The following is a 17036-nucleotide window of genomic DNA, read 5'->3' on the forward strand; positions in this document are numbered from 1 at the left end:
CATCACAATCTCACTTTATCAAGCAGGCACATGTGCAAATACACACACTCCCACGCGCAGTCTTATACACTAACTCACATACACACACTTCCCTGATGAAGGGAGTTTCCCCGAAACGTCAACTTCCCTGCTCCTTGGATACTGCCTGATTTGCTGCAGCACCAAACTCTCGATCCTAAACCTATTATCCTCTAGTTCTGACTGCCCCATCCAAACAAAAATACCTTGTCTATTTACCCTATCCATGTCCCTCATGACGATATAAAAGCATATAAGGTCACTCCTCAGACTCTGGCAAGCTACAGAAAACAGTACCAACCTGTCCTTCTGTCTAACCTCACCCGGGGCACCAAGGCACATACCTGAGGTCGCAAAGGCTGCTCCCTCCCTGGATTCACTCCAGTTGCTACAAGTGAGCCTGCTCCGCAATCACTAAGATCATGGCTCATCTATCCATAGACTCATCTCCTCCTCCCTGCACTGTCACAAGGAACCCCTTAATTCCACTACCAGGCAAAAACCCACCCAACTGTGTCTTGAATATACTTAATGAAGCTGACTCTATTGCTTCCTTGGCCAGAGTATTCCATAGATTTTGATGAAGGGCTATTGCCTGAAACATCGATCTTCCTGCTTTCCGGATGCTGCCTGACCTGCTGTGCTTTTCCAGCACCACTCTAATCTAGACTCTTCCAAAGATTCACGACCCTCTGGGAAAAGCAGTTCCTCATCTCTGTCTGAAAGCTACTCCCTCTAACCTTGAGGCCTAGTCTCACCCACCAGCAGAAATTACCGGACAGGGTAGGGCTTCATCCCCACAGTGCAATGACATTGGGAAGCTGTTTCCATTGGTAGGAGAGACTAGGACCAGAGGGCACAGCTTTAAGAATAAAAGGAAGACCTTTAGGAACAGAGATAAGCGATGTCGCCTTTTCTGCCGACAGCAAGGAGCATGGACAATGTGTTGGTGACACCAGCGAGCAGGTGTGCTGTTGTTCACACCGAGGAGCAGACACAATATGCTCTGTGGCGATGCTGGTGTTATTGACAGATGTTAAGTGTTCAAATGCCAATGGGAGAAATAAAGGGTAGAGCCACAGTTCTTTTTTCCCCAAGTGGCTCAACGTTTTATAGCTTTTGCATTTTGTCTGGCTGCTCACTCTTTTTTAAAGTGTCTTTTTGTCAGTGTAGGGGTGAGGTTCACAACGAGAGAGCACAGGTTTAGGGTGAGAGCAGAAAGATATTAAAAAGGTACCTAAGGGGCAACCTTTCCATGTAGAGGGTGGTGCATGTATGGAATGAACTGCCAGAGGAAGTAGTGGAGGCCGGTATAATTACAGCATTTAAAACACATCTGGATGGGTATATGAACAGGAAGGGATTAGAGGGATAGGAGCCAAGTGCTGGCAAATGGGGACTAGATTAATTTAGGATATCCGGTTGGCATGGACAGGTTGGACCGAATGGGTCTGGCTCCGCGCTGTACATTGGTGACTCTAAATAATAAAGTCTACTTTTCCAAATAATAAACTATATCCATATTAACAAGGCTTAGTGCACCACATTTACTAACCATTCTCAACAGGTCCTGCCCCTTCAATAACTGAGGAACATATACATGCTGGTGCATAATCTCCTTCACTAGGATTTACACACTACCCTCAGCAATTGCACAAGTAACAGTGAGGGGGGTAAACAGCCCGAGGATTAAACAGACAGTGAGGGGGGTAAACAGCCCAAGGATTAAACAGACAGTGAGGGGGGTAAACAGCCCGAGGATTAAACAGACAGTGAGGGGGGTAAACAGCCCAAGGATTAAACAGACAGTGAGGGGGGTAAACAGCCCGAGGATTAAACAGACAGTGAGGGGGGTAAACAGCCCAAGGATTAAACAAGGATTTTCCTAACGGCCGCCCTCCCGCCACTTCCTCGCTCGAGCGACTTCTCCTCCCAACCGCCTTCGCCCCCGCGTGACGTCTGCACGGGGGGGATGGGCAGGGGTTGGGTATGGGTGGGATACTGTTCAGAGGGCCAGAGTGAAATAGATGGGCTGAATGGCCTGCTTCCACCTTGTCGGAATTCGATGACCCTCCCCACAAAGGAGCATTTTATCTGCATCTATCCTGTCAAGCCCCTTTCAGAAATCTACTGGTTTCGATAAAGGTATACAGCACAGAAACAGACACTTCGGTCCAATTTGTCCATGTTGACCAGGATTCCAAACTAAACCAGTCCCACTTGCCTGCATTTGGCCCATATCCCTCTAAACCTTTCTACTCATGTATCCATCCGAATGCTGTTTCAATGTTGTCACTGTACCTGTATCTACCACATCCTCAGCAAGTTAATTCCACATGCAATTCACCCTCTTTCAAAATATTGCCCCGCCGGTTTCTTTTAAATCTCTCTCCTTATATTTAAATAAAAATGCCCCCCCACCTAGTTTTGAGTTCCCCAGCGCTGGATTGTTCTCTGTTCTAAACTTAGTGCAGGAGGCTGAAAGAAATGAGCAGCTTTAAAACAAAAACCTCTTGGAGCTGAAAGCTTTCAATGAGAGTCTGAGCCCGGCAGTAAGTTCAGGTAACCTTTATTGCAAACCAACTTTGTTACAGCTTCAGATCCCCCCAGCAAAAAAGGCAGAGAAAAAGCAGTTGCTTTTTGAACAGCTCAAGGTCAAAGTGCACACACCACACCTCCCCTCCTCCTCACCCCCCCTCCCCACACACCACACCTCCCCTCCTCCTCACCCCCCCCCCGCACACACCACACCTCCCCTCCTCCTCACCCGCTCCCCCCACACACCACAACTCCCCTCCTCCTCACCCGCCCACCCCCCACACCACACCTCCATTCCTCCTCACCAACCCCACCCCCCCCACCACACCTCCCCTCCTCCTCGCCACCCCCACCCCCCACACCACACACCACACCTCCCCTCCTCCTCACCCCCCCCACCCTGTCTTTACTATTGGGTAAAAACAATGACTGCAGATGCTGGAAACCAGATTCTGGATTAGTGGTGCTGGAAGAGCACAGCAGTTCAGGCAGCATCCAAGTAGCTTCGAAATCAACGTTTCGGGCAAAAGCCCTTCATCAGGAATAAAGGCAGAGAGCCTGAAGCGTGGAGAGACTAGTGAGAGGAGGGTGGGGGAGTGGAGAAAGTAGCATAGAGTACAATAGGCGAGTGGGGGAGGGGATGAAGGTGATAGGTCAAGGTGGAGGGTGGAGTGGATAGGTGGAAAAGAAAATAGAAAGTTAGGACAAGTCAGGGGGACAGTGCTGAGCTGGAAGTTTGGAACTAGGGTGAGGTGGGGGAAGAGGAAATGAAGAAACTGTTGAAGTCCACATCGATGCCTTGGGGTTGAAGTGTTCCGAGGCAGAAGATGAGGCGTTCTTCCTCCAGGCGTCTGGTGGTGAGGGAGCGGCGGTTGAAATGTTGGGCCATAGGACGGTGTGGTTGATTGGTGCGGGTGTCCCGGAGATGTTCCCTAAAGTGCTCTGGTAGGAGGCATCCAGTCTCCCCAATGTAGAGGAGACCGCATCGGGAGCAACGGATACAATAAAATGATATTGGTGGATGTGCAGGTGAAACTTTGATGGATGTGGAGGGCTCCTTTCGGGCCTTGGATGGAGGTGCGGGCACACGTTTTGCAATTCCTACGGTGGCAGGGGAAGGTGCCAGGATGGGAGGGTGGGTTGTGGGGGGGCGTGGACCTAACCAAGTAGATACGGAAGGCGGAAAAGGGGTGGGGAGGGAAATATATCCCTGGTGGTGGGGTCTTTTTGGAGGTGGCGGAAATGTCAGCAGATGATTTGGTTTATGCGAAGGTTGGTAGGGTGGAAGGTGAGCACCAGGGGCCTTCTGTCCTTGTTACGGTTGGAGGGGTGGGGTCTGAGGGCAGGAGTGCGGGATCTGGACGAGATGCGTTGGAGGGCACCTTTAACCACGTGGGAAGGGAAATTGCAGTCTCTAAAGAAGGGGGGCATCTGGTGTGTTCTGTGGTGGAACTGGTCCTCCTGGGAGCAGATCTGGCGGAGGCAGAGGAATTGGGAATACGGGATGACATTTTTGCAAGAGGTAGGGTGGGAAGAGGTGTAATCCAGGTAGCTGTGGGAGTCGGTGGGTTTGTAGAAAATGTCGGTGTCAAGTCGGTCATCATTAATGGAGATGGAGAGGTCGAGGAAGGGGAGGGAGGTGTCAGAGATGGTCCAGTTAACTTTAAGGTCAGGGTGGAATGTGTTGGTGAAGTTGCTGAATTGCTCAACCTCCTCGCGGGAGCACGAGGTGGCGCCAATGCAGTCATCAATGTAGCGGAAGAAGAAGTGGGGAGTGGTGCCGGTGTAATTACGGAAGATCAACTGTTCTACATAGCTAACAAAGAGACAGGCATAGCTGGGGCCCATACGTGTGCCCATGGGCTACCCCTTTGGTCTGGAGGAAGTGGGAGGATTCGAAGGAGAAATTGTTAAGGGTGAGGACCAGTTCGGCCAAACGAATGAGAGTGTCGGTGGAAGGGTACTGTTGGGGACGTCTGGAGAGGAAAAAACGGAGGGCTTGGAGGCCCTGGACATTGCGGATGGAGGTGTAGAGGGATTGGATATCCATGGTGAAGATGAGGTGTTGGGGGCCGGGGAAACGGAAGTCTTGGAGGAGGTGGAGGGCGTGGTGGTGTCTCGAACAGATGTGCGGAGGTCCTGGACTAGGGGGAATAGGACAGTGTCGAGGTAGGTAGAGATGAGTTCAGTGGGGCAGGAGCATGCTGAGACAATGGGTCGTCCAGGGTGGCCAGGCTTGTGGATCTTGGGAAGGAGGTTGAACCAGACAGTGCGGCGTTCCCGGACTATGAGGTTGGAAGCTGTGGGTGGGAGATCTCCTGAGGTGATGAGGTTCTGTATGGTCTGGGAGATGATGGGTTGGTGATGGGGGTTGGGTCATGGTCGAGGGGGCAGTAGGAAGAGGTGTCTTCGAGTTGGCGTTTGGCTTCAGCGGCGTAGAGGTCAGTGCGCCAGACTCCCACTGCGCCCCCTTTATCCGCTGGCTTAATGGTGAGGTCAGGATTGGAGCAGAGGGATTGGAGGGCTGCGCGTTGTGAGGGTGAGAGGTTGGAGTGGGGGAGGGGGGGTAGACAGGTTGAGGCGGTTAATGTCCCGGCGGCAGTTGGAAATGAAGAGGTCGAGGGCAGGTAATAGGCCAGCGCGGGGTGTCCAGGTGGATGCAGTGTGTTGGAGGTGGGCGAAGGGGTCCTCGGAAGGTGGGCGGGAGTCCAGATTGTGAAAGTAAGCTCGGAGGCGGAGGAAGTGTTCGACATCACGGCGTGTATTAAATTCATTGATGCGTGGACGGAGGGGGATGAAGATGAGTCCTTTGCTGAGGACTAATCGTTCGTCCTCAGTGAGGGGGAGGTCTGGGGGGATGGTGAAAACGCGGCATGGCTGGGAGCTGGGATCTGGTGTGGGTGTGGAGCTGGGAGTGGGGGCGGAGCCGGTAACTGGAGTGGGTGTGATGGTGGGGGGGAATGGGGGGGTGGAGTCATGAGCTGGGGTGGTGTTCCCCTCAGGGTTCTGTAGGCCAGGAATGGCGACAGTGGGATCTGTGGGGGGCATGTCAGCAGAATGCAGGTGAGTGGCGTTGGTGGGGGCGGAAGTGGGGGTGACCACAGCAGTAAGAGTGGCGGAAGTCACTGAGCGCGTGACATCAGCGATGATGTGAGGGGCAGAAATGATGTCACATGTGATGCATGAGGAATTGTGAGGGGCGGAAGTGGCTGTGGGAGTAGCCATGATGGGGGCGGAAGTGACATCAATCAGCGTGGGGGCGGCAGCTGCACCAGCCGCATGGCTAATGGCGTCCGAGCAATTTCAGAGGCCGGGTGAATCTTCTGGAATGTTTGAGGAGCGCTGGTTATGGAGGTGGGTGGATAAAAGTTTGTTGTACTTACAGTTTTTGATGTTTAAGATGGAGTTGAAATACTGTTTGTTGAGAGTATGAATTCTCCTGAGGATGTAGTACAGAGGGGGTCCTTTGTAATTCTGAGAGAGTGTGGCCCTCAGCTGAGGCAGGGCTGACTGGAGAGAGGTTAGGTGCCGGCGCATTGCTGCAAGCGTGGAGCGGAGGATCTTGAAGGAGAACCGTTCCTGGTGTTTTTTGAATCTGTAGTCTGTACTGTTTGTCCTGTTCGGATCCGAACTGTGCTGGTTTAAAGGTGGTCTGGAGTCCGTGTGGGATGAGTTGGTTACGGAGGCAGGCACTGAGGAAGCGAATGGGGCTGTGGTGGCGAGTCTGTTTCAGGACATGGTTGAAGAGCATCAGGGCAGAGGAAATGACCTGGGCGGCACCGTGGGCGGCACGGTGGCAGTGGGCGGCACGGTGGCACAGTGGTTAGCACTGCTGCCTCACAGCGCCAGAGACCCGGGTTCAATTCCCGCCTCAGGCGACTGACTGTGTGGAGTTTGCACGTTCTCCCCGTGTCTGCGTGGGTTTCCTCCGGGTGCTCCGGTTTCCTCCCACAGTCCAAAAGATGTGCAGGTCAGGTGAATTGGCCATGCTAAATTGCCTGTAGTGTTAGGTAAGGGGTAAATGTAGGGGTATGGGTGGGTTACGCTTCGGCGGGGCGGTGTGGACTTGTTGGGCCGAAGGGCCTGTTTCCACACTGTAAAGTAATCTAAAAAACCTGGGAGTTGCAGTGGGAGAGGGACTCCCTGAGATTCTTGTAGACAGAGGAGGGAAACTTCTTCAAGGCAGGCATCCTTGCAAGAGGATTCGCTGTAGGGTTAAAATCAACAAGGTAAAAACCAGGACTGCAGATGCTGGAGACCAGATTCTAGAATCACACAACTCCAGGTTGGAGTCCAACAGGCTTCTTTGGAAGCAGTAACTTTTGGAGTGCTGCCTCATCATCAGGTGGTTGTGGAGGATAAGATCCTGAGACACAATTTAGAGCAAAACATTCCAGCGTCCTGCCACTGAAATGGTATATTGAACAAACCTGGATTGTTAAGTCTTCCACCTTTTCAAATAGGTTGCAGGTCTCATTACAATGTGAATCCCAGAACTTCTTGTTGTCACCTTCTCGAGATAACAAGGTTTGATAGCAAAAGCTCACATCTCAGCTCAGACAATGCATTAAAGGTGTGAGGTCAGAGTCAGCCTGTATCCCAATCTTGAGTCAGACTGGTTCTGTTTCCAAAGTCAAAGTTACAAGCTATTACATGTGTTGACTGCCTGCACACACCACACCTCCCCTGTCCCACCGCCCCCCCCTCACTGTCTTCACTATTAGCCAGCACCAAGTTGTCCCTTTGTAATTGGATCCTTGGTACATCCGTAACCCGGAGGAAGTATTGCCTCACTCAGCAATTTTAACCCGTACCCCGTCTCCAAGTAAGTGTCTCCCTGCTCATTTGCCAGGAAGGGGCAATGTAGAGTCAACCAGACTGCTGTGGGTCTGGAGTCAGGTGTAAGCCAGACCGGGTAAAGGATGCAGCTGGAACGGCTGAGTGAATCCTTTCCCACAATGGCGGTTCCCTTCCCTAACAAGGGAGAGTGGGAAATCAGATGGGGGCTTTCTCCCCCCACCGACCTCCCCCTCCCTGAAACGGTCTCACCGTTAGATTCCGAACTCCACATTTCTGACCGAATACCAATTCTGACATCTGTCGTGGCGGGATTTGAACCCGGGAGTCCCCGGAAACAGGTCGACAGTCCAACTGATATGGTCACTCGGCCGTCACTCCTTCAATCCCCCTGCGATGGCACGTGAACTCGCTGGTGCTTCCACAGGTGGGAGGAGTAGGTGAAGGCCTTCCCACACTGAGAGCAGGTGAATGGTCTCTCCCCGGTGTGGATCCGCTGGTGGATCAGCAGGTTGGAGGAACTGATGAAGCCCTTCCCGCACTGAGAGCAGGTGAACGGCCTCTCCCCGGTGTGGACCCACTGGTGGGTCAGCAGGGAGGAGACCTGGGTAAAGGCCTTCCCACACTCGGGGCAGCTGAAGGGTCTCTCCCCCGTGTGGATACGCTGGTGGGTCAGCATGTGGGAGGAACTGCTGAAGGCCTTCCCGCACTTGGGGCAGCTGAAGGGTCTCTCCCCCGTGTGGACCCGCTGGTGGGTCAGCAGGTGGGAGGAACTGCTGAAGGCCTTCCCGCACTCGGGGCAGCTGAAGGGTCTCTCTCCCGTGTGGATACGCTGGTGCCTCAGCAGGGTGGAGGAGCAGGTGAAGCCCTTCCCGCACTGAGAGCAGGTGAACGGCCTCTCCCCCGTGTGGACTCGCTGGTGGATCAGCAGGTGGGAGGTATACCTGAAGCCCTTCCTGCACTGAGAGCAGGTGAAGGGCCTCTCTCCCGTGTGGATCCGCTGGTGGGCCTGCAGGTTAGAGGAATGTCTGAAGGCCTTTCCGCAGTCGGTGCAGGGGAATGGCCTCTCCCCGGTGTAACTGCGCCGATGAGTCTCCAGGGCAGACGGGAAACGGAAGCCTTTCCCACAGTCACCACACTTCCACGGTTCCTCCACAGGGCGGGATTCCTCTGCTTTCTCCATGGCCACAGCTTCAGCTGCACACAAACACGTGTAGAGCCCCTCCCTGCCGTGAAGTCCCCTTCCCAGGCCGTATAACTGTTTCGGACTCCACACACAGTTCGCTGCAACAGTGGGGTCTCTCGTCCAGTCCCACTGCTGCTGAAAACGTCCTCAAACAGGAACCAAAAAGTGTGGATCCCTATCACAGAAATCACAGTCAAAAATCGTTGCGGTCCCGATGGATTCAGAGACTGTCAGACATTGACATCAAAGTGAGGACTGCAGACACTGGAGAGTCAGACAAAAAATGTGGCGCTGGAAAAGCACAGCAGGTCAGGCAGCATCCGAGGAACAGGAGAGTCAATGTTTCGGGAATAAGCCCTTCATCCGTTGATTTTGAAACTTCAAGTCGTCAGATTTTCATATACTCTGCAAAAAGAGATTACAAAAGTCATCACTATCAGTACAGGGTAGAAATTCAGAACAAGCAATTCTACTTTCTGTGGAATATTCTTTTGTTGTTCCACAAAATTGAAAGCACCATCCCACTCTCCCTTCCCCTCTGTTCTCACTCCACTCTAACTAATTCTCCTGAAGGTGCTGATTCAGGATCTTACAGGGGCAGAAAAAGCAAAAACATCAAGACTGACATCTCTCTGAATTTTGGATACCTCCACCTGAAAGTTAATATCTTTCACAACACTGGGATACTGCTGAGAGTGAGCAGATCTGATTTTGGGAAGCATAAAAAAAGTGTCAATTCAGGGTGAACCTGCAATGCAGCTTCTTGAGGAAGGACCAGAGACAAAATGGTTAATGACCCCGGGAAGGTGGGAGCAAAATGAGACATCAAGCCATTAACACCGACACACTTCAGTCAAACCCTTCTGCTCCCAGTCAGGGCAAAACATGCTCTGAAAGTCCAGCCTTCACAACCATACTTCTGCTTTCACTGAAGACAATTAGAGTCACACAGCACGAAAACAGACCCTTTGGTCCAACCTGCCCAGATATCCTAAATTAATCTAGTCATGTTTGCCATCACTTGGCCCCTATATGGGCTGGGTGCTGACAGCTGGGACTAAATTGGGTTGGCTCTTTTGTCAGCAAGGACGGAGTTGGACCGAAGGGTCTGTTTCTGTGCTGTACATCTCTATGACTCCAGTCACATTTGCCATCACTTGGCCCTGACCCATCATATTCATATGTCCATCCAGGAGCCTTTTAACTTGTCATCGTACCAGCACCCACCACTTCCTCTGGCAGCTCACTCCATCGCTCAAGCGACTCCACGTTGAAAGCGTCTGGTCTGGTGCACCAGATGACACCAGGATAATCTCAGATCATTTTCAGATCGCATCGATACTCAGTCAGTGACTTTCCCGATCAGGATGTTATACGTGATCAAACAGGTCAGTGGGTAGGCGATCCCCCACCTCTTAGTTCAAGTATCTCTACGAGAACTCTCTTGCTGGAGGGTCCCTTGGAGACACTTCAACTGGACTTCATTGAGTTGGAGAAATGAGTTGAGTTGCTATAAATATGTTTTGCTTATTGTTGATGTCTTTTCGAAGTGGATTGAAGCCTACCCTCCTCCTAACGCTACTGCTGAGAGTGTGGTGAAGAGTTTGTTTAAGGAAATAATGCCCCGCTTCAGTATACCTGCGTGCATTAGCTCAGACAATGGACCACACTTTGTGGGTAATATTAACGGAGAACTCTGTTCCCAGCTTTGTATTTGTCGGCAACTGCACGGTATTTATCATCCTCAGGTGACCGGCCTTGTTGAATGTTTTAACCAGACGCAAGACTAAACTTGCCAAATTAATGGCAGAGTCTGGCCCCTCCTGGTTATGCTAATCCCTGTGGCCTTATTCCAGATGTGATCCATGTCTGCGGGCAAGACACGACTGTCTCCAGCTGAGAGTCTCTCTGGTCACCCCCTCCGTACCCCTTGGAACGATTCGGCTCCCTTCTCAGTCCACGTCCACCACATGACCGAAGCAATGATTGGTTATGTTCTTGCTCTATCTAATGTTATGTGTGCCGTTCACTCCCAGGAGCGTGTGACCTACGGCGATGTTCCCTCCCTTTCAGCCTCGTCACAGGTAGACCTTGGTTTGTTGGTGCTCGTTGAGAACTGGACTGGCAAAGGTCTTCAACCTCGTTGAAATGGCCCCTTGCAGGTTTTACTTCCCACCCCTACAACGGTCACAGTCGCTGGGCGCTCAGCTTGGGTCCAACGGCACCGTTGTAAATTGATTGACCGCACCAATCAAAAGGTGTAGAAGAGGAGGAGAGAATCCTGGAATCTGAACAAAAGGAGTGGACCCTGTCCAGTTGGGTTTTTGAATCCTGCTGTTGTTCTAATGTTAATCTTATTACAGATACTTGAACTAAGAGGAGGGACATGTGGGGGATCGCTTATCTCCTCCCTTTCTGATTACGTACAACATCCTGATGGGGAAAGGCTCTAAGTATAGATGGGACCGGGAATGATCAGAGGTTATCACCACCCATACTGAGGAGATGTCGTCCAGTGCACCGGACCAGACCCCTTTGACGTGTGGAACGTGATGAAGATTGATTGTTGTAATGGACTCTTCCATCAGAAAGACCAGATGGTCCATCTGGACAGTAGAAATCAGGGGGAGTTACCATGGCGTTACCGAACCTGTCTTTTTGATTTTATCTGCAGACGCAAGCCTAGTGAGGATAAAAATGATCAACCCCGTCATTATGGTAAATATTTTAAGGACGCCCAGGAACACCATCCCTTTTTGTAGGACGGGCCGACTCGAGAAAAGGGAAGCCTGATAGGGGAAACTCCTCAATCCACAAGGAACTTATTTATACAGGCCCACAGAACGCTCTACACCCCAGAGGCAGTAGTATGTTACTCCTCTCTATCGGGAGATGACTTACTTGCCCAGTCCCCAGTCCCCGATTCCATTCTATTTGTCAGATTTCCTACTGCCGACCCTGCGAAGAGGAATATCACTTTCCAATACCTCCGGTCTGTGTATACAAACAGCTGGTGTAACACTGCCTGAGGTACAGCAGGCCTTATGTGGCACATGGACCTGGAACGGAACCCTTCCCTTGTGCATTTATAGGCCTTTTCTCTTTTCAGAACCTGATACTGTCACCAATACCATGTACAATAGAGCTAAGGGAGAGCCCAATGGGAACAGCATTCTGAGGACCATTGTCTCCCATACACTGCGAGTGCTCAAGTCACTTGGCCCATTTTGTACAGTGCTAAAGCAACTCCTCTTGCAAAACGTTGACCCTCTACTCCTGTAGATCTGACCAGACCCCCTGCTGTAACATTTCAGTAACCTATTTTGACAAACTCTCCCTAATATACACCAAACCAGACTATTATTTCTTCAGCTAAGGTAAAGCTACCAATTTCCTTGTCCTGGATGGCAAAGATGTCTCTCATAAGGTCACCATCGGAGCCCTTGTTCCCACAACAGTACCTTGTCCTGGCCAGTGGACAAGTCGATGGAACCTCCATCTGAGGAGGATGCAGCGATCGGTCTCAGCCAACCTTGCTCCAACTGGAAGGATCCCAAGGGACTGGGTGACAATAGAGGACACCCGACAGGCTGGGGAATCCAGAGTACCCTGAGGTTGGAAGGATCGGCAGGGTTGACAAGTCAACAGAACTGCAATTCCCTCTTTTGTGGCCTGACCATTTGAGGAAATAAGAGTAAAGAGGCTCTGGAACAGAGTAAACTGGGATTATCAGACCTGTGTCTTTACTCTATGCAGAATCGGTATGCCTTAGACTATATACTCGCCCGGGAGGGTGAGGTCTGCACCATTGTCCAAGATAAATGCACTATGGGCATTCCCGATCTCACTGGCAATATTACTAAGATTCAAGAAGAGATCCAGGTATTCCGTGACAGAATGACTGAAGGGACCAGTTGGGGAAACTGCAGATCGGGCCGATGGTACAATTGGCTCATCGGTTTAGCTATGTCTGTTTGTCGGTATTGGTATTGTTAGCTATTTAATTGCTAGGCTTATGAGGTCCCTTAGTGATATAGATTTGCCCCAGAAGATGTTCCTTTCGCGATCTGATGGCTCACCCACACGTGTCGATGGTGATGATAAATATGACCAGATGAGCTGTGAAGATGGTGGTGCCGCTCTACAGGATGTTGACGGCTGGACCACCTTGAAGGGCATTCGTTTGGACTAGCCTTCTCTTTCAGTGATCGCGGTGCAATCAAAGGGAGGAATGAGAGTGTGGGCATCTGGGTGATAAAGTCTATAGCCTTAAAAACTTGTCTTTAAACATTCAGACTAAAATGTAATGCTGAATTATTGAATACATTTACTGCACTAGAAAATAAACAGGCAGGAAGGCTCAGAAAGAGGAGAGAACTTAAAGATAGGGACACCTGGGCTCACCAAGTGAGAACAGGATGCTGTAAGGCAATTAAGAACGTTTGCCTCAGCATCGGTGAATCTGTGTGAACAGGACACCAAGTGATAACATTCACAGCCGTTCCCTTGTGAGACCATTTTAGTGCTGAGACTGTTGAATCCTGTAGAAAATTAACTCTTAGTGCTTATCTGCAATGGATTGAAATGAATTGCATTTTGGGACTTTATGATGATATTGAGTATCCATTACTGGTTATTAAATACAAACTCTGTAAAAGGAAATATTGATAAAGCTTTACCTTACTTGCTGCAGCCGAGGCTCCAGCGGAGGAAACAGACCGCGGGCACACTTCCGGCTTCGGGATGGCCACGCCCACTGATCCAGGTACTAGTCGCGCCCCCTCCTCCGCCAACGTCACACGTCAACACCGCCCCTTCCGAACGCAGCTCGTAGGCCCCGCCCCTTCCTGAAGCAGGTCATAAACCCCGCCGCTTCGGGACAAAGCCCCGCCTCTGGGAACCAAACCTCTTTCCCCCTCCTGCACTAAACCCCACCCCTTCGCCGCGAACCCCGCGCGAGTCAAAACCACGCCCCCCTCCCTCACGCGCAACCGCCCACAAAGCCGCGTGCGTCCAGGCTGGACGCGCCGCATCGTCCGCTGAGCCTCGCCCCGCCTACCAGCGCGCGAACCTCACGAGACACGCCCCGCCCATGAGCACCGCCCTCCCGCTAAAACCCGTCCCCCAGGCTAAACCCCGCCCCTCCTGGTAAACCCCGCCCACCCAGGAGTATTTGGAAGCACTAGCTTCTGCAGCGCTGCTCCTTCTGCGGGTGGCTGTGCTGCAGGATCATAAGACACAGAATTAATAGCAAAACATCACAGTGTCTTGCAACCGATGCAATGTTTGGCACAAACCTGGACCGCTGCTGAATCCTTCATCTTTTAGAAGGGGTTGCAGGTTTCAGTTCATCAATATATAAATTCCAGAACTTTAGATCAGATTGCCTCCAGTGTGGAAACAGGCCCTTCGGCCCAACAAGTCCACACCGACCCGTCGAAGACCAAAACACCCAGCCCCATTCCCCGTCACCTAATACAATGGTGCAATTTAGCGTGGCCAATTCACCCTAACCCACACATCTTGGGACTGTGGGAGGATATCCGCGCAGACGTGGGAGGGGAATTGAACCCGGGGCTCTGGCGCTGTGAGGCAGCAGTGCTAACCACAAAAAAAACAGGTGACATTTTCTATTTTTCAGCGGCAGCAGCAACCCAGGAGTGGGGAGTCACTGAGTTGAGGTTTTACATTTGAAGTTGGAGAGCAGAGGTTCCTGGGAGAGGAGGGACGACTTATTTTTATTTTCTTCCTGCTGTATAAATCAGAGGGTACTGTTGAGGGGGGAAAACGTCCTACTAGGGGTATGCACTGGGGCCCAGGTCTCTTGCACCAGAAGTAAAGGAGGGAAAGCAGGAGAGTATTAGTCATTGGGGAGTCGATACTTAGAGGGTCAGATAGAAGGTTTGTTGGGAACGAACAAGACTCGCGGTTGGTGTGTTGCCTCTCAGGTGCCAGGGTGCGTGATGTCTTGGATCGTGTCTTTGGGGTCCTGAAGGGAGAGGGTGTCCTGCCCCAAACCATGGTCCACGTAGGTACCAACGACATAGGTAGAAAGAGGGATAGGGATGTAAGACAGGATTTCAGGGAGCTAGGGTGGAAGCTGAGGGCTAGAACAAACAGAGTGGTTATCTCTGGTTTGTTACCCATGCCACGTGATAGCAAAGCAAGGAACAGGGAGAGATATTATCTGACCACGTGGCTGTAAGGATGGTGCAGGAGGGAGGGTTTCAGGTTTTTGGATAATTGGGGAAAGTGGGACTTGTACAAACAGGACAGTCTTCACTTGAACCAGGGTGGGAAATTTGCTGGTGCTATTCGGGTGGGTTTAAACTAGCTCAGCAGGGGGATGGGAACCAGGGGGTGTAGCTGCAATGCACAGGAGGATGAGAGCAGTAAGGACAGGGACAGGATTTCAGGGTCACAGGAATGTGCTGGCAGACAGCGAAGTGGTTTGAAGTGTGTCTACATCAATGCCAGAGTATCCACAATAAGGTAGGTGAGCTTGCAGCACGGATAGGTACCTGGGACTTGGATGTTGTGGCCATTTCGGAGACATGGATAGAGCAGGGTGAGGAATGGATGTTGCAGGTTCCAGGGTTTTGATCTTTCATTGAGAACAGCGAAGTAGGTAAAAGAGGGAGAGGTGTGGCCTTGTTAGTCAAGGATAGTATAACGGTGGCTGACAGAACTTTTGATGAGGACTCGTCTACTGAGGTAATGTGGGCTGAGGTTACAAACAGGAGAGGAGACGTTACACTGCTTGGAGTTTTTGTATAGGCCTCCGCAGAGTTCCAGGGAGGTGGAAGAGAGGATTAGCAAAAATTATTCTGGGTAGGAGTGAAAGGAACAGGATGGTCATTAGGGGGGACTTTACCTTCCCCAACATTGACAGGAAATGCTTTCACTCTAGTACATCGTATGGATCAGTTTTTGTCCAGTGTGTGCAGGAGGGTTTTCTGACACAGTATGTCGAAGGGCCAACAAGAGGGGAGGTCACACTGGATCTGGTGCTTGGTAATGAACCAGGCCAGATGTTTGATTTAGTGGAAGGTGAACACTTTGGAGAGAGTGACCATAATTCAATTAGGTTTCATTTAGCGATGTAAAGGGATAGGAACATGCCACAGGTCAAGAGTTATCGATGGGGCAAGGGCAATTATAATGCAATTAGGCAAGAGTTAGGATGCATAGAATAGGGTAGCAAAATGCAGGGGATGGGGACAATTGAAATGTGGAGCTGGATTAAGGAACAGATATTGTGTGTCCTTGATAGGTATGTCCCTGTCAGGCAGGGAGGAAGTGATAGGGTAAGGGAAGCGTGGTTTACAACAGAAATTGCGTCTCTTGTTACAAAGAAGGAGACGGCTTATGTGTTGATGAGCCAAGATGGTTCAGATGAGGCGATGGAGAGTTACAGATCAGCTAGGAAGGATTTAAAGAGAGAGTTAAGAGCAAAGAGAGGACATGAGCAGTCTTTAACACATTAAGGAGAAGCCTAAAGCTTTCTATAGGTATGTGAGGAATAAGAGGATGATTAGGGTAGGAATAGGGCCAGTCAAAGACAGAAGTGGGAAGTTGAGTGTGGGCCCTGTGGAGATTGGAGAGGTGTTAATGAATATCTCTCATCGGTCTTCACTCAGGAAAAAGAGAATATTGTAGAGGAGAAGAATGAGGTACGAGATATTAGACTCGAAAGGATCGAGGTTAGTTGCACACAGGTGTTATCAATTCTAGAAGGAGTGAAAGTAGACAAATGCCCTGGGCCGGATAGGATTTATCAGAGGATTCTTTGGGAAGCGAGTGAGGAGATAGAAGAGCCTTTGGCTGTGATATTTGAGTTGTCATTGTCTACAGGTTTAGTACCAGAGTGGAGGATTGCAAATGTTGTGCCCTTGTTCAAGAAGGGCAGCAGAGATGACCCAGGTAATTTTAGACCAGTGAGCCTTACTTCTGTTGTAGGAAAGCTTTTGGAAGGGAATGTTAGAGATAGGATTTATAATCATCTAGCAAGCAACAATTTGATTTCAGATAGTCAACATGGTTTCATCAAGGGCAGGTCGTGTCTCACAAACCTCATTGGGTTTATTGAGAAGGTGACCAAGCATGGAGATGAGGGTAGGGCAGTTGACATGGTGTACATGGACCTCAGTAAAGGTTCCACATGGCAGGCTGTTGGAGAAAATGCAGAGGCATGGGATTGAGGGTGATTTAGCAGTTTGGATTAGAAACTGGCTTTCTGAAAGAAGGCAGCATGTGGTGGTTTATGGAAAATATTCAGCCTGGAATCCAGTTACTAGTGGTGTGCCACAAGGATCTGTTTTGGGACCACTGCGGTTTGTCATTTTTATAGATGACTTAGATGCAGGCATAGGTGGATGGATTAGTAAATTTGCAGAAAACACTAAAGTGGGGGGAGTACTGGACAGTTTGGAAGAATGTTATAGGTTGCAGGGGGAACTTGGATAAACTGCAGAATTGGGCTGAGAGGTGGCAAATG

The 17036-nt window shown here is 50.6% G+C and overlaps 3 protein-coding genes across 4 annotated transcripts in view; 1 reads left to right on the forward strand and 2 right to left on the reverse strand.

The window, feature by feature from the left end:
• LOC140461035 (uncharacterized) overlaps nucleotides 1-13241 on the reverse strand; it is a 205070-nt gene extending 191829 nt beyond the window's left edge. Inside the window, exon 1 of the mRNA XM_072555820.1 lies at nucleotides 13219-13241. The gene's annotated coding sequence lies outside the window, so the exon portion shown is untranslated. The remainder of the gene's footprint in view (nucleotides 1-13218) is intronic.
• Nucleotides 1-13250, reverse strand: part of LOC140460885 (uncharacterized) — a 73953-nt gene extending 60703 nt beyond the window's left edge. Inside the window, exons 1-2 of the mRNA XM_072555593.1 lie at nucleotides 13219-13250; nucleotides 7763-8944 (exon numbers count right to left, since the gene is read on the reverse strand). Of these exons, the coding sequence (XP_072411694.1) occupies nucleotides 7763-8536 (774 nt within the window). The 5' untranslated portion in view covers nucleotides 8537-8944; nucleotides 13219-13250. The remainder of the gene's footprint in view (nucleotides 1-7762; nucleotides 8945-13218) is intronic.
• Nucleotides 1-17036, forward strand: part of LOC140460831 (uncharacterized) — a 243853-nt gene that overhangs the window by 92704 nt on the left and 134113 nt on the right. The window lies entirely within an intron of this gene.

Source organism: Chiloscyllium punctatum, chromosome 36 (assembly GCF_047496795.1).
Source record: "Chiloscyllium punctatum isolate Juve2018m chromosome 36, sChiPun1.3, whole genome shotgun sequence".
Lineage (NCBI taxonomy): Eukaryota > Metazoa > Chordata > Chondrichthyes > Orectolobiformes > Hemiscylliidae > Chiloscyllium > Chiloscyllium punctatum.